General features: G+C 41.6%; 1 protein-coding gene across 4 annotated transcripts in view; it reads left to right on the top strand.

Annotated features, from left to right (window-relative positions):
- The window catches only part of LOC311052040 (cyclin-dependent kinase-like 5), a 102,885-nt gene that overhangs the window by 31,222 nt on the left and 44,378 nt on the right, over positions 1 to 27,285 (top strand). For all 4 annotated transcript variants that reach the window (XM_084066825.1, XM_084066824.1, XM_084066823.1 and 1 more), the window contains exons 4-5: positions 21,483 to 21,528; positions 22,884 to 23,020. In XM_084066825.1, coding sequence (XP_083922951.1) covers positions 21,483 to 21,528; positions 22,884 to 23,020 — 183 coding nt within the window. The remainder of the gene's footprint in view (positions 1 to 21,482; positions 21,529 to 22,883; positions 23,021 to 27,285) is intronic.

Below are 27,285 nucleotides of genomic sequence, written 5' to 3'. Positions count from 1 at the left end.
ATTTTTCTATTTTTTAATTTTCCTTTTTTGACTTTCGGTTTATTTTCTATTAATTTTTGAAACATTATTTTGCTGTTTTTTCTTTACTTTTTTGGCCGACCGAGGGGATCAAAATGCTACTCCTCCCACACGGTTGACACGCCCCCGCCAATGTATACATCATAACGTGCGGGACGACCGGCCCTCTAACCGCATTACTTTTTTCACCATTCCGCATTACCACGGCGACAAAACCCCCAGCCAACGCAGGCACACTTAAATTTTCGTAGGAAATTTCTTTCTAGTTTTTAATTGGAATCCTGAAAAGTAACACTTTTATTTAATTTCAAATGCATTTAGTTATACTTATGTTAACTTTATGAACTTAAATACTAATACATTGGACATAAAAAAGTCAATAGAATTTTAATAGTAGTCATTAAGCTACTATTATAGCCTAAAGCGGAAATTAAAGCAGGTCATGTTTGGAATTGCAACAGCTGAAATCAATAATATATCAGTATTCCGATATTAACCTGCGGGCCGCATTAAGTGAAGGTGGGGGCCGCATGTTGCTCCCGGGCCACCAGTTGCCCATTTATGCTCTACATGGGAAGAAGCCCAATTTCTTTCCAATATGGCTGCATAGAGCCTATTAGCTCATAGTTAGCTGCATTGTCCAGCTGCGAGTGAAGGCCGTTCCATAGGGACACACCACTATACCAGAGACGGAACAGTGGAGGTAGCACTTTTACTGCTATAGTGCCCTGTCTGCGCTTCTGTTGTTATTTGATTTTAGACTCTTTATTGAGTTTTAATGATCATGGGAATATTAGCCCTTATATCATCACTGTCTGGTGGAAACCTTGTATGTCCAAGAACTAAACTTTTCAGGAAATGGATCGTCGATCTGACCCGTTATTCCCATATATAGGCATATATCGTTGCTGTCCGGCAGGAACCAGCTAACTCCATTTTTCCGCTTTTGCATTTTTTCCATAAATCAGTGCTATTGAACACCCTTTACGTCTGTGTGTTGGTAAAAAAAATATTGAACCAATGAAAAGTATTAGAAAGCGCTTCTGACTAAAGCAGCTAACTCCATTGGATCCTCACACTTTCTGCTAAACCAGCTAACTCCAGCAAAGGGGGGTGGAGTTAGCTGGTTTTGCTGACTCCAGGCTCCACCCCCTTTTGACCTCCAACCTCATTGTGAGCTTGGCGGTCCATTCAGCTGTTCTTATCAATGATAAACAAAACCTCCTAACTCCATTTTAGTTTCGTTTTTTTCATTTCCTGAAAAATGAACATTTTGGAGTTAGCTGGTTCCTGCCGGACAGCAGAGATATGGAGATCCCGGTTGTCCAGAACCGCCGATCTGACCGCTATAATATGGGCATGGCCATAAATATGAGACTGACCGACTTCAAAGTCGGCGTGTGATATCGGCGCCACGGGGGAAGTCAGTCGCAAATCGCGAAAGGGGCAAGTGGCAAATCTGCAAATATCAGAGCCTTCTTTTGGAGAGTTATGTCAACTAGGGGGCAGAAACAGCGCCGGTCACGTGGTTTCATGTAAACTCGAAATAGTGACAAACGCTCATAGACTCCAGTGCATTCCGTAAACCTCCGGTTAAGGACTTTGTCACTATTCGGCTCCTCGGACTGGCCCGATGAAGTGAGCGGAGGTGACGCAACTCTCCTCAAATGGCTCTGGCAAATATATATCTGAATCTGAATCTGATATCTATCTGACAAAGGGTACAACGGTATTGTGAATTGACATTTTTATATACCTTGTTTTCTTCAAACATGTCACAAAAAGCCAGTCTACAAGCTCACAAGCTCTTTTTTTAATTTGATTTTTTTATATAAAGCTTGCAAGATACAGTATGGATAACATTCAAAGAACCTATCACTGATATGCAGCTACTCAGTCAGGGGTGTATATATATATATATATATATAAACTGAATGTTTGATTAAGTGTCCTTGAGCTTCATCTGATTACAGTCACATACTGAGGAGGTGTTTGTTCGGCCTCTTCTTAAAGGCATGAATACTACTTGATGTAATGTCTCCAACAACCTCTTGTTAGGACAAAATATAGAGATACAAGGTTCTCACCTGACAGCCGCCATTATTTCTACGACGTTTGGTTTGTACGAACAAGCACAAGAGTGTTTGTTCTTACGTATTAAGGCAAGGCTATTATTTCAGAAGAATTCCCTTGGCGGTCTTTGTTTTTAGCCTCAATGTTTGCATTGTTTGTTTGGGCCTTTGTGACTCTTAACGGCCTGACAGAGAGATCATGATGGAACAAGTGCAAAAAGCCAGTAATGAGGCTAGTTATTAAAGCCCTTATACACTACACTGTGCTGCAGGCCTGTGCTCCATAATGCTGCAGTCATCCATTTGTCCTGTCTTCATCATCATCATCAAGGCTTTCCTTTCCTCATGCAGAATGGATGAACTTGCAAGGACGCTGTATTTTGAAGGTTTGCAGGTATATAACCCCACAGACCCACAGAGTCAATGAGAAAGCCTTCAAGGGGCATGAAAAAAACATTTTGCAGCATAAAAAAAACTACAGCAGAGTGGGGTCAAGAGTTCAAAGGCTCAAAGTTCTAGCCGTGGTCTTTATCGTTTATTTATCTTGTATTATCTTGTATTCGGTACATGTGAGTAAAATTGCTCGGCAGACATTGAAGAAGCATTAGAAACGGTTTTAAAAAAGTAAACATACATAATATATACACAACAAGAATAATAATACAAAAAGACAATGGGGAAATATAGCTGCAAGCAGCGATAATACGGGGCCAGTGAGAGAGAGACAGACAGACAGACATGGAAACTGGAGAGAGAGAGACTAGAGAGAGAGAGAGAGAGAGAGAGAGAGAGAGAGAGACACATGGAAACGGAATAGATTGAAGAGAGACATGGAAACGGAATAGATTGATGAGAGAGAGAGAGATGGAAACAGAATGGATAGATTGGACATCTCAACCTATTGCCATTAACAGGAATCGAACTCTCAACCTTCGGACTAGGATAAGGATAATTCCTTTTAACAGGTCGTTCATGAAAGTCCTTGTGGTCTTGTTTCCAATGAGAACCTGTGAGCAATTAGGGGTTAAGAGTCTTGCTCAGGGACAAATTGCATTTCATCGACGCATATGCTGGGATGGCCCGGAATCAAACCTGGGGCAACCAGGGCCTCTGGTTCCCTAGGCGTGCTCACTAACCACCCAGCTATGGCCGCCCCATGATAGGCTAATAGGCTGCAACACTACCTATAGTGCTATAGCTTTGTCCAGGCTGATGTTGTCTGTTGAAGATCATAAACTCTTGCCTTCTGTCATGAACCAAGCCAACACTAAGATCACTCGTTCACAAACCATTTACCAATAGAGAAATTGTATGTCTCCTCGCTACCGAAAACAGTGAAAGCAGCCGATCTACAAGCTCAGAAACACGTTGCTATCTGAAAAGTTTTGAGATTGTAGATCGGCTATTTTCAGAATGAAGTATGTCATACATTGAGAAATCGTACTCTCAAATAAGCATTTCAGGTTATCTTTACCATTTGCACATGTATTCATTGATACAGTCATGTTGTTTGCAATTCAACTTAAATTAAGTCTGCGTTAAGAGAGGCTTGAACTGGCGACCTTGAGACTGTGAGGCACTCATTTAAGGGAGACGCCATTGGACCAACAGACAAGGAACTATGAAAAAGGAGATTACACAGATGATACAGTTTCACGCAAATAGCTGAAAAATCCTGGGTTTAAGTGTTTTTCAAACTGCTCAAAATTGCGGACAATCTACGGGCGGAGCTTACTGGTCAAAGCGATAGATGTGTTCCTCATGAGTCAAGGCACATGTGTAAGCAAGTTTCACGACTTTCGGCCAAACGAGGCATGACTTATGCCTGTTTAAAGTCTGCCTTTTCAAAAAATTGCTATAGCGCCCCCTTTTGGCCAATTGGAGTGAGATTGGTTTCAGTGATATTTGGAATGACCCTGTACATTTCTGCCAAGTTTCAAAGAAATGTGAGTCTGCATGTATGTTTTAGGCACAGATGAATAATTTTCATAAAACTGTAATAGTTAAAATCTATCTCCTCCTGGGATTTTTGAGCAATCTGCACGAAACGTTTAACACTTGAACTTTGGACCACTGCCTACAAAAATTTCCAACGGATTTTCCATAAGTGAAAAAGTTAGGAGCCAATGACTGTTTTACATATAATTCAAAATGGTGGGCGATCTAAAGGTCAGAGGTCAAAAGTCAGAGGGTGAAAGTTGTTCAGCATGAGGAGACGCATATGTGTATTCAAGTTTCATTACTCTAGGTCAAACAGGGCATGAGTTGTACCTGTTCAAAGTTGGCATTTTCAATTGAGTGCTATAGCGCCACCTTTGGACGAAAGATTGTGAGAATTATTTCTTGATCGTTTTTCATGACCATCTACCTTATGGCAGAGTTTCGTAAAAAGCGACTGCACGGTTCAGCCAGAACTGCGAAAAGTGGCAGAAGAAGTGACAGAATACTGCCAATAACAAAACAGGTCCAGAGCTGAGCTCTGGCCCCGTAATAATAGCACAATAAGACATGGAAAGGGAATAGATTGAAATTGAGACAAAGCAAATGATTCCAACAGGCGAATATTCTTTTCAGCCCAACCCAGCTGAGGTGGTCATATATAGGACGCAGGGGGGCAATCCCAGGTGAAAAACCTCACCCATTGACATCTCAACCTATTGCCATTGACAGGAATCAAACTCTCGACCTTTGGATTTGGCCAGAACTGGCAAAAACAAGTATTTTTCAAACTGCTCAAAATTGCGGAAAATCTAAGGGCGGAGCTTAATGGTCAAATCGATACGTGTGTTCCTCATGAGTCAAGGCACATGTGTAAGCAAGTTTCACGACTTTCGGCCAAACGAGGCATGACTTATGCCTGTTTAAAATCTGCCTTTTCAAAAAATTGCTATAGCGCCCCCTTTTGGCCAATTGGAGTAAGATTGGTTTCAGTGATATTTGGAATGACCCTGTACATTTCTGCAAAGTTTCAAAGAAATGTGAGTCTGCATGTATGTTTTAGGCACAGATGAATAATTTTCATAAAACTGTAATAGTTAAAATCTATCTCCTCCTGGGATTTTTCAGCAATCTGCACGAAACGTTTCACACTTGAACTTTGGACCACTTTCTACAAAAATTTCCAACGGATTTTCCATAAGTGAAAAAATGCAGAAGTTAGGAGCCAATGACTGTTTTTCATATAATTCAAAATGGTGGGAGATCTAAAGGTCAGAGGTCAAAAGTCAGAGTGTGAAAGTTGTTCAGCATGAGGAGACGCATATGTGTATCCAAGTTTCATGGCTGTAGGTCAAACAGGGCATGAGTTGTACCTGGTCAAAGTTGGCATTTTCAATTGAGTGCTATAGCGCCACCTTTGGACGAAAGATTGTGAGAATTATTTTTTGATCGTTTTTCATGACCATCTACCATATGGCCGAGTTTCGTAAAAAGCGACAGCGCGGTTCAGCCAGAACTGCGAAAAGTGGCAGAAGTGACAGAATAATGCGAATAACAATACGTGTCCAGAGCAGAGCTCTGGCCCCGTAATTATTAACACCAGAATATTTTTAAGCACTTCACCCCCATTTCAACCTTCTCTTTATATACTCGTTATGTGAATGAATTGGAAAACAAACGACACAATCAGCCGAGAGGATTTCATCCTCTTTTAACCCATTAAGACCGGTAACGCATCTGTGTAACCACTTTAACCATTATTTTATACTTTGGCTATTCAAAAAATAGCAGATATACGTTCTCGTAGCTTGTAGATCTACATTTTCTTTTTAAATCGTGGAAAATGAGTGCAAATCGGGATATACAGTACTGTATATATTTTTACAGCGAACAGTTGTAACTCAAATCTTTGCTTCTGGGGGGTCCCTGGCTGGAACAAACTATTTTCAGATGGGGGTCCGCGGTCAAATACATATCATTTTGGTGGTCCTTGACATTTTGAGCACCACTGATATTATAGCAACATAAGTTTTTCCCAAAAAATTATTTGAGTTTCAAATGTTTGCTTTAAAAATATATATATATTCAAAGATTTGCGCACATGTTCATGACTTTTCAAAAAAACAGCAGATCCACAAGCTCACGCTTGTAGATCTGCTATTTTTTTTATATATTTTTAGATTTTTTTAAAACGACACAGATGCGTTCCCGGTCTTAAAGGGTTAAATACATGAATCCTCCTAAATGAAGCAGCGTGTGATGTTTCAGTTACATCTATCCACCCCGTTTTGAAGGGAACGGTTATTTTTGCACCCGCTGGACAGAAAAACTGGGACATGGAGAGGGAAAAGAGGACTGTGGTGTGTGTGTACGTTAAATGGGTCACCTTGAGGCGGGCTGTGTGCGCACCACTCTGTCACAGTCCCATGGAAACCTTGTATATGTCCACAAAACGCTTACTTTTCAGGAAAATGGAAAACAAGAACCATGTTTTCCAATCAGTGGTGGAAAGTAGCTAGGTACATTTACTCAAGTACTGTACTTAATTTTGAGGTCCTTTTACTTTACTGGATTATTTCAAATTTTCAGTACTTTTACTTCTACTCCACTACATCTCAGAGGCAAATATTGTACTTTCACTCCACTACAATTATTTGACAACTTTAGTTACTCTGTAGATGATTAAAATCAAAAACATACACTAACCACAGCCCTATATACATTTTGGCCATTTTTAAAATAGCAGATGCGATGCCACGCATTGCATTTATACATTTGAAAACCTGAAATTGGACATTCTGCATAATGACTACTTTCTACTTTTGGTATTTTAAGTACATTTTGATACCAATACTTTTGTACTTTTACTAAAGTAAATTTTGAATTCCGGACTTGTAACAGAGTATTTCTATATTGCAGTATTGATACTTTTACTTAAAGGTAGGGTAAGTGATTTTCTTTGGTTAAAATAAGTGTTAAATAGCTCTATATTCTGACCAATCAGGATAGAGAACTCAATCAGGATATAGATTAAACAAGTGAAATTGGAAGTGATGACACTAAGAAATGAGCAGACAAAATAGGAACTGGAACACTATAAAAATGAAGCTTGGGTACTGTGTCCTGATTGGCTGAGATTTTGACACCTACCGGAAAATGTATTTTCTGTTTATTAAAGAGCTGGAGACATGGAGACTCCTGTTACTGAACAAACACTCTATAGCAATGATTACTATCAGACTATAGTGCTTTAACCTTTTAACAAAATACTTTTTGTTTTAACCAAAAAATATCACTTACCCTACCTTTTTCTACCACTGGGTGAGCTTGTAGATCTGCTATTTTCTAATGATTTATTTACATTTCATATATTTGAAAACTTGGGACATTTTGCATAATGAGTACTTTCTGCTTTTGGTACTTTAAGTACATCATTTTCATACCAATACTTTTGTACTTTTACTCAAGTACATTTTTAATTCCAGACATCTACTGAGTATTTCTACATTGCAGTATTGATACTTTTATTTAAGTAAAAAGAATTGAGTACTTTTTCCACCGCTGCGCGTCACGATGTGATGCATTGTGAGCTTGTACACCAGGCTATTTCTGCTACCTTTTGTACCAACACTGTCACACAACAAAGTAGGGCATTAAATTACTGGAAAATAAAACGTGAATCATGGAGATAGGAGGTTTCTGCTGACAGTGAGGGATTATATTATCGTCTCCGTCGGGGGTGGAAAAAACTCATAATGTCCAAACGTCCGTTTCTTTTCAGGATTCAAATTTAAAAACAGCTAAAGTTTCCAGCTTGTAGATCTGCTACTTTTGATGCTTTTTGTGTGAGACTGTAGTTATGATCAAAGTAGGGCGTAAAATTACGAGAAAAAACTACAAAAAGTTAGAATAATGGAGATAAGAGGTTTCTTGTGGTCCTATCAGGAGGAGAGAACAGAGAGGGGACAAGACCAGTGTCCCCTGGTACATGTGTCTATTTCAGACTGTCACAAACAGGCTGTCTGGTCCGTGCGTGTGTGCGTGTGTGTGTGTGTGTGTGTGTGTGTGTGTGTGTGTGTGTGTGTGTGTGTGTGTGTGTGTGTGTGTGTGTGTGTGTGTGTGTGTGTGTGTGTGTGTGTGTGTGTGTGTGTGTGTGTGTGTGTGTGTGTGGTCCCCTGCTGTGATGGTGGCTGTCGTGTCACGTTTAGGATGTGTCACTGAATCCCCAAAATTATATAAATGTAATTGGCTGCAGAACCGTAAATGATTCAAAAATAATATTGTTTTCTATTAGTATGGATCTTTTATTTTGACAACTGGTTTAATCAACGTGAAATGACTGCTGAGTCTTCCTACAGAATAGAAACTCCACTGTTTGTTCATTTTGTATAGGCTGTATTAGTTCATTAAATTAATTTTATTGTACTTAATTAAAGCAGACATAGTAACCAACAAACAATTAGTCACATAATTTATTAAATTAAAGCCCTTCTTCGTTCATACTGCAGTGTCATCACAGAAATAGTCCATTAAGTTCAATGGACAGATGGCCCAACTATATGAAATGTGAGCTTACCATAATCACAGTATTCCTTAATCATATTCCATCATATTCAAGGGCTTTTGGAGAGCAATGAGACAATAAAGCCCTGCAGAGAGGAGGTGTGTGTGTCTTTGTCCAGCTGATGCTTGTTGATGCTTGTTAATGTTACGTACGTACATCAAGGCAATTATGTTTCTGCACTCATTTTCGGTTTCGGACAAGACTGATTAGAAACCCAGATTCGCATCTCTTTTATTATCTATAGTCTTTGTGCTTCAGAATGACTTTGTTAAATTGTTCATGTCCACGTTGTTAACCTTTTCCACTTTAATTTAAGACATGATTCCTTATTACTGTACATAATTACTGCTGTATAATGGACAATTAGACACCCTGGTGTCCCTATTTTAGGCATGTCACAGTAGATTGTCAACCCTAGTATCCCTATTCTGGGGAGCACATTAATGCTGAAAATAGCAGATAAAACGCACGCAGCGTGACGCTTTGTGCTTGTAGATCTGCTTGTAGTTGTGCTTGTAGATCTGCTATTTTTGGCAGAAGACTCCTGCTATAAAAGGGTTTTAGTTGGCTTTAGTCAATAATTTGATGACCTGCGGATCGGTAGGCAGCGGTTTCGGTACGAGACACAAAGAGGACACTCTTTGTGTCTCCTATCGAAACCGCTGCCGGTCATCAAATTATTGTCTTAGGAATGCGACAAAAACAAAAAAAATATCCATGAATTCAAGTCTCCGCTAATCGATAGGAAAAAAGTCATTTTGGGGGTGAACTATCCCTTTTAAGGCAACTACTGTAGAACCTGCAGCCAATGCTGTTTTGCTGAAGGGAACACTTATGTTTCTGCACAGCTGGAGCAGTAGGAGAGTGTTGGTCATATACAGTATACACTGTCCTTGCGTTGTCAAGTACGTCACAGTGGGTTTTAGTCTTTTAGAGGTGTTGTGTGCATAATGCATGCTATTCTGGATTTAGATGCCTGTAGGTGCTCATCATCCTAAATAGCGACACGTTACTGTAGCCATTCTCACAGCCATTGTGTCTTTGTAAACGGTTAACATTCTGGGGCGGATTTATTAAATTTGTATCCATTTTGCTGTGAAATAATAAAATTATAATTGATTTCGGGGGTTTAATTTGCGTGTTATGCAGACAGACTTATCCAGGCTGTTTTGTTTTAGGTATTTAACCATGTTAACCCCTGGCAAGTATTGCTCAGTGAAAATAGCTGATGTTGTAGATAAGCTATTTTCACTGTACGACATATCAGGCTTTAATGGTTAACCCATTCAATCCGCATCTGTGTCATTTTTTGATTTCTTAGGCTATTAAAAAAATAGCAGATCTACAAGCTCATAGCGCGGCACCGAGTGTCGCGCTATGAGCTTGTAGATCTGCTATTTTTGAAAAATCTTTCAAATTTGTGCAAATTTTTTTAAAGCGAACATTTGTAACTCAAGTCTTTGCTCCTGGGGGTCCCTTGAACAAAACATTTTGAGATGGTGGTCCTGCTGCCAAATACATATCTAAAAAAAAGAAAATCTAAATCCTAACAGTATGTTGCTATATCAGGTTCTCCAACTTTTCCATGTCAAGGACCACCCAAAATGATATGTATTTGGGCGCGGACCCCCATCTCAAAATATGTTGAGTTAAAAATGTTCTCTTTAAAACATTATATTCAAAGCTTTGGCCATATTTTCCATGATTTAAAAAAATAAATAGCAGATCTACAAGCTCATAAGCTGGTATATCTGCTAATTTTAAATAGCCAAAGAAATCTTAAAATGACACGGATGCATTCCTGGGCTTAATGGTTAAGGTTCTGGTGCTGCTTGCTACCTGACCATTTATTTTCATTCTGAAAACTAGTAACATTGCATCGTTTGTCATTGTTGTCGTCTAACAAAAACAGATGCAGAGTAATACGTCTGGCTTGTTTTGTACAGTATAGCAAAGGCTGACCAGAGGAATCCAGGACCGCAATGTTTACTAAACAAAACAACAAGAAGTTGCATTTGTCCCGGTTGTCATTGAGGTCTCTTTTCAGGCTCTTTGTCATTCCTGGCACAATGCCGTGACCGACACAGGAAAATATTATCACCCACTTGCACAGGAGTTGAGCCATGTGGCCCGCCGTGTGCTTCTCTCAAGGCTCTTTCACACAGAACACAGTGAGGCAGAACGGGGCGAGGAAGAGGCCTGGCCTTATCTATATAGCCTCCATTGATATCACTATCTTATAGCTGATCTACAAGCGTGGCTATTTTAGGTGTCTCTGACACCGGCGCGCAGCCATGAATAACTCAGAAATTACCCGTGGATGTGCCCGTTAGCACTGGGGATACTTTTTTTTTTTTGGGGGGGGGGGTCTTTTCTGCCTCTAATAGGCCCTATGCACAGCAGCCATATTGTAAGACATTCACAGGTGTTATCAATGATACTAATGAAGGCTCTGTTCCATTCTGGTCAGACGGAGTCAGGGTGCTGATATTGTGCATGTTGGCTCACTGGAAACACTCCCAAATGGCCCTTTACTGGTGTGTAACTCTGAGAGTTATGGGGGTCGTGGAAATCTGAAATTCAAAAATCTGAGAACTACTGTGCTACACTAAATGGAACAGAGCCTTCAGTAGTATCACTGGTAACACCTGTGAAGGAAGTGATAATATGGCTGATGTGCATAGAGCCTATTGGATAGTATACAGTAGTAGAGAGAGACGTAAAGTGACAGGCAGCAAAGGCCGAATCGAACCCGTGACTCGCTGTCAGCCTGCATTAGAGCCTATATGTGGTATGCACCCCAACCACTACTCCGCTAGGCCATTGGTGCCCCAGATGTTTTGAAAGGGCCAGGCAGCTACTGTAGTTTAGGCCTGTTTTTTTGCCCCCTAGTGAGAGGAAATTGCTTTCACGTCAGTGTTTTACCCCTGTGTGGAATGCTCTGTCTCTGGGTTTATGGTACCAAGGATGACAGTCATACATTAATAAGACCGGGAACGCATCTGTGTCATATATATATATATATATATATATATATATATATATATAAACATAAATATGTATATGTTTTTAAATGTACATTTGTAACTGAAATCTTTGCTTCTGTGGATTGTCTTCTAAATCTTAACAGTATTTTGAAAAAACCTGTGATGCTATATCAGTGGTGCTCAACTTTTTTCATGTGAAGGACCCCCAAAATGATATGTATTTGGCCACCCGACCCCCATCAAAATATTTTGTTTCAGGAAATATTTAGTTCTGTTCCCAATGGGGGGGTTGTTATTGTATATCTATCTCCCTGCTCTTAATGGTTAATGAGCATATTGGAGCGTAACTAGAAAGGGACTTGACATGGTCCTTCGAACCGGAGGTTCTGAGCAGGGAGAAAAATGTAGCAGAGCCTGAACGCCAAGATAAAATATCATATTCACACTTGTATTCACATAGCATTAATAAAATATTGGTTCAATCTATTCCCGAGTTATCTGACTGAACTGAAGTGAACTGTGCCATGCCGTGAAACATATTTAACAGCTTCTGGATTTGTTTCCATACAGTATGCTACCGCTGGGTTTCAGATAAGGTTCTCAGAGGAACCTTAGTTGGAAGGTCATGCTGCAATGCAGGAGTTGTCTTTAACTATGCCATCAACTCAAACTTGAAGAGGAGCTTTGGTTTGTCTTACTTTGGTTTTAGATTGATTGCTGTTGCTTTATTGTCAAAAATGTATATACATATTTGTCAAAAGGATAAAACACACAAAGCTTGAGCTCTCAAGCTTTCTGTGTTTTATCCTTTTGACAAATCCAGTGTGGTTGAGTGTAAATGTAAGAGTGCATTATTTTAAGAGTGCATTATTTTGTACCACTTCACTTCACTTCCCTACTTGGAAGCACAAGGAAAACAACGCTGAACGTCATACGTGTGAAAAGTGAGTGTTGATGGGTTGGAAACTGTCTCTTTGCTGACTTTCTGTTCTCTCTGCCTGCTTGCAGCAAGGCATGGCAGGGCATTGATAGTTAATAATAGCTAATAGTCAAACCACTGCTGGTTGACTATTAGCTACATGAATCCAGAACGGATGGGTGGATTTTCTTGACATTTGGTGGGAATGCTACATAGGCCGCCTCGAAGAGACAATTAAAGTTGGGGTCGAAAAGGTCATAAGGTCAAGGTAAAAATAACAATCAGTTATATCTCAATTAAAACAAACAGGAAGAGGAAGGGATAGACATGCAGAGACTACAGTACACATACTTTAAACCTCTGTCTGTCTTTCTCTCTGTCTTGTGTGTGTGTGTGTGTGTGTGTGTGTGTGTGTGTGTGTGTGTGTGTGTGTGTGTGTGTGTGTGTGTGTGTGTGTGTGTGTGTGTGTGTGTGTGTGTGTGTGTGTGTGTGTGTGTGTGTGTGTGTGTCTTTCTTTCTATCTCTCTCTCTGTCCGTCTCTCTCTCTCTCTGTCTCTCTCTCTCTATCTCTATCTCTATCTCTATCTCTCTGTCTCTCTCTGTCTCTGTCTCTGTCTGTCTCTCTCTCTCTTTCTCTCGCACTAAAGGTTGGAAGGGTTCTGCTAGTCTCTCTCTCTCTAGCTGAAGGTTGGAAGGGTTCTGCTAGTGTGTAGTTGTCCCAGTTGACTGTGTGTGTGTGTGTGTGTGTGTGTGTTTTTGTGTCTATAGAAGTACACCTGCGTCCCCTCCTCTGCACCGCTGGCCACAAAGCACGAGAAGACAATGTATTTTTAGACTAATTAGGCCCACCTCTCTGTTTGGGAAGTTGAACTTCAACACTTCTCTCATATCATAGTTGTTGTGCCTACAGGCGTTGCAGTCTGCAACATTATGGGCTGTTTAAAAGAATCTCAGGCTCAAAGGAGAACTTCCTCACAGGGCGATTCACATTTGGCATTTAATTATGTTTTTCTTTTTAACCTTTTTCCTTTTCATATGCCTGTGCCTTAGGACTAGGTCATGGAGCGTGCCCCATATTTATCTCTGTGACCCTAATCAGTGTTTATTTAACTCTGTGAGTGTACTAATTTAGTTCCTAACTAACAATCATTTAACTGGGAACCCCCTCATGGACCCCTGGAGATCCTTTAGGACCTCTTTCTTAAATCTGTCAGAGAGGGGGGGGGGGGGGATAAAAGAAAAATGCCACTGAATTTGTACAGTCAAACATTACACAGTGGTTTGGCCCCATGGGGCAGGGTGCGGCCGGGCCCTTTCTTTAGTTGTGGACCCCCTAGATCCCCCTCAACGACTCCTGGGGGGTCCCGGTCCCCGACCCCCCCCCCCCCACCCCACGTTGAGAAACAGTGCTTTAGCTGAGTTAGCTTTAACATTGATTCTTACTGGACTCTGGGACATTAACGTCCACATGGAGTCCCACTCAGGAGGACAGTGAAGGTGACATTAACGTCCATGGAGTCCCACTCAGTACAGTAAAGGACGGACGGCACAGGTTCAGCGTTAGCCCACAGCCCGCATGGTCGCTGTCGGGCCGAAACCGTGTATCTCCATATTTCAACTTTTTAATGTTTTTTTTTGCTAAATAAATGCTCACAGGTTAGAGCTTCTTTACGTTTCCTGAAAAGTAACCGTCTTGGACGTAACTAGGTTTCCGACTGACGACACGACAGCCTCTCGGCCGGGTGAGAGACGAGCGTGATGCTGAATAATGTACATTATTACACACAGCGAGGTAGAGCACCGTCACAGAGGAGCCTTCCAATCCAGCATGGTCCTCGTGGGACCACCCTGGAGGGCTTAAAATAAAGAACTATGTGGAAGAAGTTCAGCTGAGGTGGACTCTCTCTCTCTCTCTCTCTCTCTCTCTCTCTCTCTCTCTCTCTCTCTCTCTCTCTCTCTCTAATGAGAGCATGCAGGCACTCGTGCTGTCACTTTGAGTGGGGACCAGTGTTGCCATGTCAGGTTATTAACTCTTTGACTGCCAGAGTATTTACACATCTACCCCCCTTCCCTGCCAGAGAATAACATTGCAAAAATAGGTAAACTGTGAATTTTGTCTCCGTTTATTTTTTAACATTGAAGTGAATGGAGCAGAAAATCTTCGCATTGCGTTATCTCCTGCTTCATTCGTGATTAAAAAAAAAAAAAAAATTGAAAAAAAAAAAAAAAAAAAAATAATAATAATAATTTTTAATTTTTTCAAAAATCTCGTCAATCTCGTCGACAGCTGGCTGAGCCATGCGGAGAAAAACGAGAAATCTCGTCAATGGCAGTCAAAGAGTTAAAAGCGACTTTGGGCTTGTTTTTTCTGTAATGTTGCTTGTTAAAATATTGGTAGTTGCGGGTTGCAACTACCAATATTTGGGACTTGTTTCCAAAGTGTAGTTGCGTATTTGGGCTTGTTGTCAAATATGTTCATGTCATGGACCCCCAAATTCATATGTATTTGTCCCTAAACCCCCATCTGAAAATGTGTTGTGCCAGGGAGGGAGCCCCGTACCAGATTTGTGTTACAGTATATATATTATATTTCACATTTTATTTCAAGATTTCTTTGAAAATAGCAGATCGGCTATTTTCAAATGTATGTAATGTATCTAGTCGCTTCTTTTGGGCTTGTTTTCCTAGACCTGGTTGCTTATTTCTCTCACTCACAAAATCAGTTTTATCTGGCAAGATAACAAAATCTGTTATCTTGCCAATAACGTTTTTCTTGCCAATAACGTATAGACCAGAGAGGATTGTGTGTTTTATTCCTAGTCTACCCCCTACCCCCCCCCCCCCCCCCCCCCCCCCCCCACACAAACACACACACACACACACACACACACACACACACACACACACACACACACACACACACACACACACACACACACACACACACACTATCTTTCTGAGAGGCATTAGAAGGTAAAGTCGACATCCAGGTGTATTTTATGGGCCTGGGAGAGGCTGTAAATCTTTTATTGTGATACTGCAGTCGAGTCGAGGCAATAAAAAGCACCGGCGTCCTCGCGTGCCCCCAGAAAACAGAGTTGTGTTCTAGCATATAGCTCCCCTGTGCTCGTTTGTGTGCCAGCGCTTTCACACGTTACACTAAATTAGAGGTGTCACTTCATTCAGAAACTACGGTACAACAACATAAAGTAGCTATTGGGAGATTAACCCAATAAGACCGGGGGGGTCAAACCGGCGACCTTCCAATGGCCACCCTATCATCCCTAATTGGTTAGTCAATTAATTGATTGACTTTAATAATCCCCTGGAGGGAAAACTAGTTTAGTCACCACATAACGAAACCATAGAAACAGAGGAATAGATTTATTTAAAAACAAAAGAAACAGAAAAGAAGCCACCAGGATTAGAGTGAACTTTTGACAGAGTGGCGTCCGCTGGCCTAGCGGTCCAGGCGCATACCACATACGTTGGTAACACAGCTTGACAGTGTGTCGCGAGTTCGATTCCCGATCCCGACGACCTTTGCTATGTGTCACCCCCCCATCTCTCTCCCAATTTCCTGTCAGCCTACTGTCCTCTCATATAAAGGCATAAAAGCCCCAAAGAATATCTTTAAAAAAAAAAAAAACATTTTGACAGATACCTCCACAACCAGAGGTGGAACAAAGCCGGCAGGCACATACACAGGCACCAGTGGTGTAAAGTAACTGAGTACATTTACTCAAGTACTGTGCTTAAATGCAATGTTGAGGTACTTTTACTTTACTGGAGTATTTCCAATTTTCAGTATTTTTACTTCTACTCCACTACAATTATTTGAAAACTTTAGTTACTAGTTACTTTGTAGATTTTGATTATCATTACAAAACAGACATTACCCACTTCAGCCCTAAATACATTTCGGCCATTTGAAAATAGCCGATCTACAAGCTCACAATGCGTCGCGATTGCGACGCATTGTGAGCTTGTACATCGGCTATTTTCTAAATGTTTTACATACTACATTTTATACTTTTGAAAACTTGTGAAATGGGACATTCTGCATAATGAGTACCAATACTTTTGTACTTTTACTCGAGTACATTTTTTTATTCCGGACTTTTACTTCTTAACAGAGTACCTCTACATTGCAGTATTGATACTTCTACTTAAGTAAAAAAATTTGAGTACTTTTTCCACCACAGGCACAGACACCGGCATGAACTAAATATCCTCATAAGATCGTTCACAGTGCTCAAATAGTAGACGGCTTAGGTAAAGCAGTCTGCGGCTTATAGGGTCTACATCTCCCTTTCCCAGTACAGTGACCTCTAAAGAGTCGGGGGATTAGGCTAATTATAGAGCCTGCCTTTTAATATTGATCGCTTTGGGTCGATGCTGGGCTTGTCGTCCGTTCGGGAGCTTGATTTAGTGCTTTCCCCTTCCAGGCCTTGGCACCGCGCTGTGTATGGGCTATCAAACATACATTAGTAACATGCTGTCAATGTTAAGTACTGTGCGTACATAAATATGTACATGCAGTGTACTGTATGGGCTATCAGACATACATTAGTAACATGCTGTCAATGTTAAGTACGTATGTACTAATATAAACATACAGTATGGGCTATCACACATACATTAGTAACTTTCTGTCGATGTTAAGTACTGTACGTACATAAATATATACATACATACAGTGTATGGGCTATTAAAGATACATAAGTGGGGCACGGTGGCGCAGTCGGTAGCACTCTCGCCTCACAGCTAGAAGGTCCTGGGTTCGATTCCCGCCGGGGACGCTGTGGGGGCTGGGGGCGTTCTCTCCTCCGCGTCATCGGTGCCCATACCCTTGGTGGGGTTGGTGAAAGGGCCTTTCTGTGTGTGAGTTTGCATGTTCTCCCCGGGTACTGTAGGTACCCTCACAAAGACATGCAGTACTGCCTCCTGGTTGGAATTCCTTCCATGCGCTACGTCTAACCAGGGAAACTGTCTGAAACTGTCCACTGGAAACAGTGTCTCTATCCATACTCACTGATGTGGTCTTGCACCTGAGGCCCACAAATTGCTTGACTGACTGCATTCCATCTCGGCTTTTTAAGGAAGTCTTTGATACTGTTGGCCCAAGTGTGCTACGGATAATAAATACCTCCCTCCTCACTGGTTGTGTCCCTGCTGCCCTGAAACATGCTGTTGTTCACCCAATCCTAAAAAAGAAAAACCTTGATACCTCTACCTTATCTAATTTCAGTTTTACTGAAGTACATTTTGAATTCCGAACTTTTACTGGTAACAGAGTAGTTCTACTTTGCAGTATTGATACTTTTACTTAAGTAAAAATGTTTAGTACTTTTTCCACCACTGGACAGTACACACATGGCTGTGGGGTCGATACACTGTACTGATTTTCATGTTGACAAATGGAAGTGCTGCATCAGTTCTACTAGGTTTCATGGTGTGTCTTTACAGACACATTAGCTAACAAGGCTAACAGTAAATCAAAGGTTGGTTAATCACTGTTGTTTACACTCAGTGCCCTACAGTATGCATGTATGCACCAGTCCTCTTCTGTGTGTGTATGTGTGTGTGTGTGTGTGTGTGTGTGTGTGTGTGTGTGTGTGTGTGTGTGTGTGTGTGTGTGTGTGTGTGTGTGTGTGTGTGTGTGTGTGTGTGTGTGTGTGTGTGTGTGTGTGCGTGCGTGCGTGCGTGCGTGCGCGCGCGCACGCACGCACGCACGCGAGAGAGAGAGAGAGAGAGAGGTCTCTGTGTGTGTGTGAGAGAGAGAGAGAGAGAGATTCTGAGTCTCAATCTGTGTATGTGTGTATATAGTCTGTGTGTTTGTAGGTGTGTGAGAGAGAGTGTGATTGAAAGTGTGAGTCTAGTGTGTGTGTGTGTGTGCTGTGTGTGTGTGTCTCTGTTGCGTGGCTAACCCTGGTGTGACTCATGCTTGCTTCCTGAGTGGAGGAGAGGAGAGGAGAGGTGGTCTCTATAGCTCTGAGGAGAGGAGAGGTGGTCTCTATAGCTCTGAGGAGAGGAGAGGTGGTCTCTATAGCTCTGAAGAGAGGAGAGGTGGTCTCTATAGCTCTGAGGAGAGGAGAGGTGGTCTCTATAGCTCTGAGGAGAGGAGAGGTGGTCTCTATAGCTCTGAGGAGAGGAGAGGTGGCCTGATGAATCCACAGAGCGCTGCCTGTAGCTGTGGTGTGGCGGTGCGGAGCGGCACCCGCTTGGCACCGCAGTTATGATTGCCGCTCTGTGGAGAGTGGTCTATAGCAGCGGTTCTCAAACTTTTTCATGTCAAGGACCCCCAAATTGACACTTATGAGCCCGCGGACCCCCATTTGAAAAGATATGCCAGGGACCCCCATAAGAGAAGATTTTTTACGGCTCTAGCAGTGATTCTCAACCATTTTAATTTCAAGGACCCCCAGTTTGACTTGCATTAGGGCTACGGACCCCCATTTAATGGCATTTCTATGCCTGGGACCCCAATTTATATTGTAAAATCAATGTTAGATTTAACTGATCTGAGAGTGTACAAATGGAACCAAATGGCATTTGGTTCCATTTGTACACTCTCAGAGTTACAGACCCATAAGGGTCCCTTTGGTTCCTACCCATCATTTAGCTGGGGAACCCCTGGAACCCCCTCAAGTACCCCTGGGGGTCCCTGGACCCCACTTTGAGAACCAATGGTCTATAGCTCTGAGGAGAGGAGAGCTGTGATCCATGTTGCTGTGTTGTGATGCTGCCTGTGGCTCTCAGAGAGAGGGGGAGATAGAGAGAGAGAGAGAGAGAGAGAGAGAGAAGTGGAGCACACGGCAGCCTGTAGTGTAAGTAGGCCATGTGCTGGAGGAACATGGGGTCTGGCGGCCTCCACCGAGGAGGAGGAGGAGGAGGAGGGGGGGCCGTGATGAGAGATGGTTCCAGGCAATCGTAGAACAACAGGTGCACACTGCATGGCCATGATGACTCACTGTACTGGCCATTCTTCTATACTCCTGTCAAAGCCGCCGTCGTGCCTAAAATACTAGCCAATCTACAAGCTAACGAGCTTGTTTCTTTTTTTCTTTCATTTAGCCCATTGAGGCCTGAGGTTCCCATTCTGCAAAATGTCTTCTGAAAAACGTATGTTTCTATATCAGTGGTTTTCAAACTTTTTCATGTCAAGGACCCCCAAAATTATATGTATTTTGTCGCGGATCTCAAAATATTGTGTTCCAGGGACCCCCCCAGAAGCAAGGATTTGAGTTAAAAATGTTCGCTTTAAAAGAATATTAATATATTAATTTGCACACATTCGATTTTTCAAAAATAGCAGATCTACAAGCTCATAGCGCGGCACTCGGTGCCGCGCTATGAGCTTGTATATCTGCTATTTTTGAATAGCCAAAGTGTAAAATAATACTTTTTTATCTCAATTCAAAGGTCTTAATGGGTTAGAGTAGCGAATTATTTTTTACCCAATTTTTCTCCCCAATTTAGTCGTTATGCCAATTAATTCCTCCCCACACACATTTATGTGTTGTCACTGCTGTTGTATCCTACTGACTCACCTGCCAGTGAGGAGCCCCCACCGGGAGGACGTAGGGCCTTCGTCCTCCTCCCGCCCAACACTCCCCGCTGACAGGTGCCGCCCCAGCCCGTAGGAGTACTGTACGTACAATGACCAGTATCACTCTCCCCGCCAATTGTGTTAGTACAGAAGCCCGACAAAGCCGACAAATGGCACCACAGTGGATTCGAACCCACAACCTCCGTGGTGCTAACAAGCTTGTTAGCTTCCTTAGCTTGTAGATTAGCTATTTTTCGACGCACCGACACTATGGCTACGCCTCGGCCGAAAGTATAAATCAGCCTGTTTAGACCGCCATCTGGCTCTGGCACCGAGCTCTGATCATGTACCGCCACTCATCTGTTTGTTTATTATTATTATTGTTATGCAGGTTTTGTAATTGATGACACACACCTCCTGTTTTCCACATGGGGTCACATGACCCTATGTAAAGTGGTTTGCATGGTTTCCTCCGCCATTGGTGTATGAATGTGTGTGTGAATAATGCATAATCTACTGTATGTAAAGCGCTTGCACTATATAAATGCACCATTTACCATTTATCTATAAGGATAAAAGGACGTAGGTCTTTGGCATGCATTCATTTTCAGTAGATTTGACTAGTCCTTACTAATACCAAAAAAGTGGATCATAATGACTCATTAAATGGTTTAGGGCCAAAAATACATTTCTGATCTTGTATCATCATAATCATGAATCATCCAGACCTCTCAGGTTCATCTGGGACAGGTTCTGCTTTTAGTGCCTTCTTGTGTCCCTAGAATAGGAGCTAAACGTGGAGAAGCAGAGTTCAGTTGTTATGCTCCACATAATCAGGAACAAACTCCCAGAACACTGCAGGTCTGCTGCAACGCTCACTTCTCTTACATCAAAGATGATTTAAGAGTGTTTGCCACCGCCTTTTACTGAGTTTTGTTTTTATAATTTCTCATATTATTCTCTTATCTTTAAAATTACAATTTTTAATTGTATTAAAATGTCCTTTTATAAATGTTTCTTTTGCACACTCTAAATGCTCTGGGCCCTTGTTTGCGTGTCCAGTACCAGGTCCTATGACTTAACTTAAGACCTGGAGGTGTGCCCAATGCAACATTGTTCAGGCATTTAACATTGTTTAATGGATTGTTTTTTGATCATTTTGTATATAGTTCATGTATATTTGATTCGGATTAAAGTGCCTTTAATCCCTGTACTCTGATTGGTTTATATATACAGTATATTGGTGATTTTGATGTCCATCAAATAATTAAACATTCATTCATTCATTCAATAGTAGTAACATTAGTGGAGGTGATGCTATTTTCTCAATTCATTAATGTGTTATACTAGTAACAGGGCTGAACAGCAGGGCTGCTTTCTAACAGGCTTTTCTCTCTCCCTCTCCCTCTCCCTCTCTCTCTCTCTCTTACAGGAGACCAATGAAATTGTGGCCATTAAGAAATTCAAGGACAGTGAAGGTAAGAGTTCCCTCCTCTTTGCCAATGAAAACATGGCTCTCTATTACAAGAGGTTCTCAAAAGTATTTTTTTATAGCGTGAATACAGCACTATCTTATCGATGAAATGAATGAATAATACCAATAGAAGCAACGTAATTGTTTCTGTACACACGTTTGTAAAACAAAGCATTATCACAGTTCTGTGATACAGTATGTAGTATGTAGTTGAGCTGAGAAAGAAGCCAGGGGAACAAGCTTCCCCAGTCAGTGCAGCATTATACAACTCTGGATATTCGCTCTGGACTGATATCCAGAACTATTTTTTTGTGACGTTTCGTATCCCCCAAAAAGTGCAGGTTTGTGGCCCCCAGTCTTGATTTTGTCGACTAAAACTATAACGAAAGATGTTCGCGACTACCTTTTTTCACTGACGATATTCACAATTTCGTCAACAAATAAAAACTAGACTAAAATGTTAGTGAGAGACTAGTGGAGAAGATATCCAGTAGAACTAAAAGACAAGTAATTTTATGTTTGGTTGCGCTCGGGTGTTGCGCTCTGAAAATAGCCGATCTACAAGCTACACGCGTCGCAGCGTTGTGAGCTTGTAGATCGGCTATTTTCAGCATGCAACCAAGTGTAAAATCAGCCATTATGACGCCATCACACCAAAATAGATTATAGTTGACTAAATCAACTGTAGATTTACTTATGATATTTAGTCGACTAAAACTAGACTAAAACTAAAACATTTCAGATGACTAAAATATGACAAAAACTATACAGAATTTTATTCAAAAGACTATGACTAAAACTAAATGAAAATTTGCTGTCAAAATCAACACTGGTGTCCCGACCTTGTAGTTAAACTTATCCACTGCGAGTCTCCAGGTTTACCTGAATGAATCAAATCATATTTATAGGCTATGTCAGGGCTGGAAGGTCATAGTAGCCCACCCACCCCTCCTCCCCTCCTCCCTGGGGAAGTGCTTTAGTTACTGTACAAGATCAACATGCAACAGGCAGACAGACACCTATGCACATTGGAACTCACAGAAGACCAGGCGCCTGCGGGTGATGGCGTTCGCATGCAGATGTGAGCTGTGTGTGTATTGTGTGTTTCCGTCTGTCGGCCTGAGTTGATGAAGGGGCGAGACATGACGACAAAGACACACAGCTGGCAGGCGGAAAACTCCATCTGTGTTTTAATTTGGACGGTACTGATCTCATGTGTTTCGGGCAGTTCTAGACAGACAGAAAGACAGACAGACAGACAGACAGACAGAAAGACAGACAGACAGACAGAAAGACAGACAGACAGACAGACAGACAGACAGACAGACCTTTATGGTACGTGATTGTCTCCTCATGCAGAAAATGAAGAAGTCAAAGAGACGACGCTGCGCGAGCTCAAGATGCTCCGCACCCTCAAGCAGGAGAACATTGTGGAGCTGAAGGAGGCCTTCCGCCGACGAGGGAAGCTCTACCTCGTCTTTGAGTATGTGGAGAAGGTGGGTTCAACCATAGAGCACTCTGGGATATGTAGTACAGTGCTACTTTAACGCAGGGCTGGCCTGCTGTAAAGACTTCTCCAGTGTGACTAGATTTGATAGACTAGTGTTTCCCAAATAGTTGGGCCAGTAAATATCCCTGCTTTCGTTACTCTTTCCCTCCCCTTTTTTTTACATTTTCAGATATGAAAAAAAGTATTTTCATAAATTTAAAAACACTGCCAAGAAGTAGTGAAAATAGCAGATCTACAAGCTCTATATGCGACACAGTGTGAGCTTATAGATCTGCTCTTTTCACAAAGTTGTGTCTCGGGGTTACTATCAATACAAGCAGAAAATCCCCAAAAATATATTAAAAAAAAAAAAAAAATGGTGCAGAGAGAAAGGGAGGGGATGAAGTCTAGGGCCCTGGGGGTCCCATTCAACTAAGTATATGGGTTTAAGTGGTTAACAATGTCAGTATTGAGAATGTGTGGGAAAAATCATATGTCTATTGTGTAAATAAGGACACATACAGTGGGTGACCATTGACTTTGTCGCTTTTCATAATAGTATCACTTCACTCATTTGCCTCACCCGCTTTGCAGTAAATTTAAGTTCCAAATACTACCACAAGGTGCCGCTTTGGAGTCACTTTTTTTGTGACAGACAGACAGACAGACAGCCAGACAGACAGCCAGACAGCCAGACAGCCAGACAGCCAGATAGATGTCTTATATTATTATTAATAACTAGCAATAATTACGTGTGCTTAGAGCGTTTAAATTGGGTTTTCTGTTCAGCGTCGGGCAGTCAGGAACGCATCTCTGTCATTTTAGAAATGTTCAGACACACATTGGTTTCTGTCTGTCTGTCTGTCTGTCTGTCTGTCTGTCTGTCTGTCTGTCTCAAAAGTCCGTGGAGAGACAGACAGACAGACGTCTTAAAAGGTTTTTTTTCTCGCATCAATTTCTGTATAGTAGGTTTCTACCTCTTTCCTCTGCAAATGAAATAGTCCAGTTAGTGTAGCGGTTAAAACTGATGGCCGGCGATTTTACGACCCGGGTTCGAATCCCACGCTATAAGCATGCTGACCTGCTATTTTTACTTTTACTTCTACTCCACTACATCTCAGAGGAAAATATTGTACTTTTACTCCACTACCATTATTTGAACGCTTTAGTTACTAGTTACTTTGCAGATATAAATCATTACATTATAAAACATACATTATTTGCCCTATTTCACATAGTCTATTTGAAAATGGCCGATCTACAAGCTCACAACGCATTGCGACGCATTGTGAGCTTGTAGATCAGCTATTTTCAAACATTTATTTGCCAATTCTTTTGTACTTTTACTTTGATTGAACTCAAGTAACATTTTGAGTTCATCCATGACCGTAACAGACGACCGTCATGTGATCCATGGCCAACAGCGAGGCGTTTGTTTTCATTCTTATAAGACCGCGTGGCTCATTTATATGCACGTGAAAGTAACTAAGCGGAAAGTAACTAAGTACATTTACTCCATGTCCACTTGTTGCTGACGGTGGTAGTGTAGGAGCAGCGCTGTAAAAGCCCCAAGCGTCATCGGTGCAGGAAAGATGCGTATTTGGTTGTACACACGGAGACGCAAGGGTGGCGTTTTCAGTCGGAATTCAAATCATGATGCAACACTTTGTGAGCTTGTAGATCGGCTATTTTCGCTACTTTTATGGGACACTGTTGTACAACAAAGTAGAATTCATTTGTGAAGAAAGAAAAACCCATTAACAGTTGAAAATAGCCTACACCAGAGGTTTTCAACCAGTGGTCCGGGGACCACCAGTGGTCCTTGAGGGGGTTCCAGGGGGTCCCCAGCCAAATTAATAGTTAGCAACCAAATTGACCCTTATGTGTCTGTAACTCTTAATGTACAAATGGAACCAAATGGACCCGTCAGGGTCCATTTGGTTCCATTTGTACACTCTCAGAGTTAAATGAAGACTGATGATGATGATACAGTGTAGATTGGGACGCCCAAGAAATCTAAATGGTTGAGTCCCTGGCATATCTTTTCAAATGGGGGTCCCTGGGCTAATATGTGTCAATTTGGGGGTCCTTGATGGGAATAAGGTTGAAAACCACTGGCCTACACCATTTCTGCCCATCCCTCTAACTTCATGTAGGCGCATTAAAAATATCAAAATTGGCCGCTCTGAATTTGTATCTGAACAAATACTTTGATAGAAGAGATAGGCCTACAGAGGTACTGTAGGGGGGAGGGGGAACCTGATAGCAGAGTTCCTCACTTGGCTTATTTGGAATAGGCTGCTTGTCATTAACATAACCGGTTTGGCAAGAGACTGGGCCAGTGTTGTAGGCTAGTGCTAATTTTGGAAGTGGGGGAGCAAGGTTCTTGAGCGGATTTTTTTGTTACTTTATTTCGGTTTTAGGGTTAAGCTCTGATCCACCCGTCCCCCCCTCCCACGAAAGCCCCCCGACCCCCGCACGCAACCACTCCGCCGCGCTGCGCCAGGCCGCGCTGCGCTAAAACGCACTGTCTGTGCCATGTGGTGGCCTACTGAAAGCTAATAGTAGTATGACAAGGGTGCAATTATATTCAATGATATTCAATTGTTTTGTGGAAAACACATGGCTCATCATGCTTAATTAAAGAGAGACTCACTTGCCTTTTCTTAGTGCTTTTCATTGTTTGGACAGAAGAAATTGTAAACATTCAGCCAATATTCGATCATCATTAAATAACAGACAGTGAACTGGTAAACTGGTGACAGCATGTCATGGATAGCACATTAATTCTTAAACAATATTGAGGAGGAAATAAGTATAAACGAGGAAATAAAATAAAACAAACCAAAAAGACGCCAATAACCCCTGTCTTATAAAAACTGCCAAAGTGGGTCGGGGTTATCTGACATGACAGGCTGTGCCACTTTGGTTTTTGTGCTTTCTGCCGTGCGATGTGCTCGCAGCCAAGTCTTGACATAAGGCTCTGGATTCCAGGACCTGAGCGGAGGTCCATGCTGTCTAATAAACATCAGAGCCGACACACGTTCTGTATGCAGTCGCGAACGGAGTGATGTTATTATGAGGTTCAATGTTCATCAAACTAAAGCCGCACACGCATTCTGCCGAGCTGCATGGAATGAGCATATTACAGTTAATAAGGGGTACAAGTGCAGCTGGTACCCTTCTCCCTCCACATTCTATGTAGGCCTAGGCATAGTCCCTAAAAGCATTCACTGAAGATTTTTCGAAATCTCACCTGCACAACCCAATATTATGCTGTTGTTACAAATGTAATGCAGTAAACATGAACGTAGCGTTAACCGTGGTGATGTGTTGGATAATATTCACCCGCAGCTGGTTTTAACGAGACAGCAGCGTATATGAAAATGCTTCACAGATGATCCGATCATCTTTATTTTTAAATTGATGATGAAAGCCGCACACGCAAAATGGGGGTCCCCAATATGGTTATTTTGGGGGGTCATGGCCTGGAAAAGATTGAGAACCCCTACTTTGATGCATCTCTCTCTCTCTCTCTCTCTCTCTCTCTCTCTCTCTCTCTCTCTCTCTCTCTCTCTCTCAGAGAGAGAGACCTTGTCTTTGTACAGAGAGACAGAGAGAGAGCGCATCTGGATAAAAGAGACTTTGTCTTTGTATAGAGAGAGAGAGATAATTAACATAACCGGTTTAGCGATGAATAGACTGGACAAGGAGCACATGTCGTTGAAGAGTTTTTTGGTTTGCAGTTTACTTAAGTAAAAATATCAATACTGCAATGTAGAAGTAGCCTACTCTGTTACGAGTAAAGTATATATAGTAGGCCTATATTATATTAATTTCTCTCTCTCTCTCTCTCTCTCTCTCTCTCTCTCTCTCTCTCTCTCTCTCTCTCTCTCTCTCAAAAATAGACTAAAATGTTAGAAAATAGAGTTGCATCGCGACTCTTTGTGGGCTTGTAGATCAGATTTTTTTGCCTATTTAATAGCCACGCTGAAATTGCATCTGAACAAATAGCCTGCCTTGATAGACCCCCCCCCCGCTCAAAGAAAGAGACACACGGCATAAGTGCACACACAGAAAGCACAGAACATATGACCCCAGTATATATTAAATATATATATATATATAGTGCCACTGAACCACCACCACAGAAATACAATTTGTCAATTCAAATGAGCTATTGGCAAGAGAAAAAAATACGTTTATTTTCCCGTCTCGTTTTATCAATTAAGACGTTAAAATTAAACTAATGTTAAGCTCAGCATCATGCTA

This window comes from Gymnoscopelus microlampas (genome assembly GCF_963454915.1).
Source record: "Gymnoscopelus microlampas genome assembly, chromosome: 9".
In the NCBI taxonomy this organism is placed as follows: Eukaryota; Metazoa; Chordata; class Actinopteri; order Myctophiformes; family Myctophidae; genus Gymnoscopelus; species Gymnoscopelus microlampas.
Note: the sequence above shows the minus strand (reverse complement) of the source record. Positions and strands in the feature narration are given on the sequence as shown.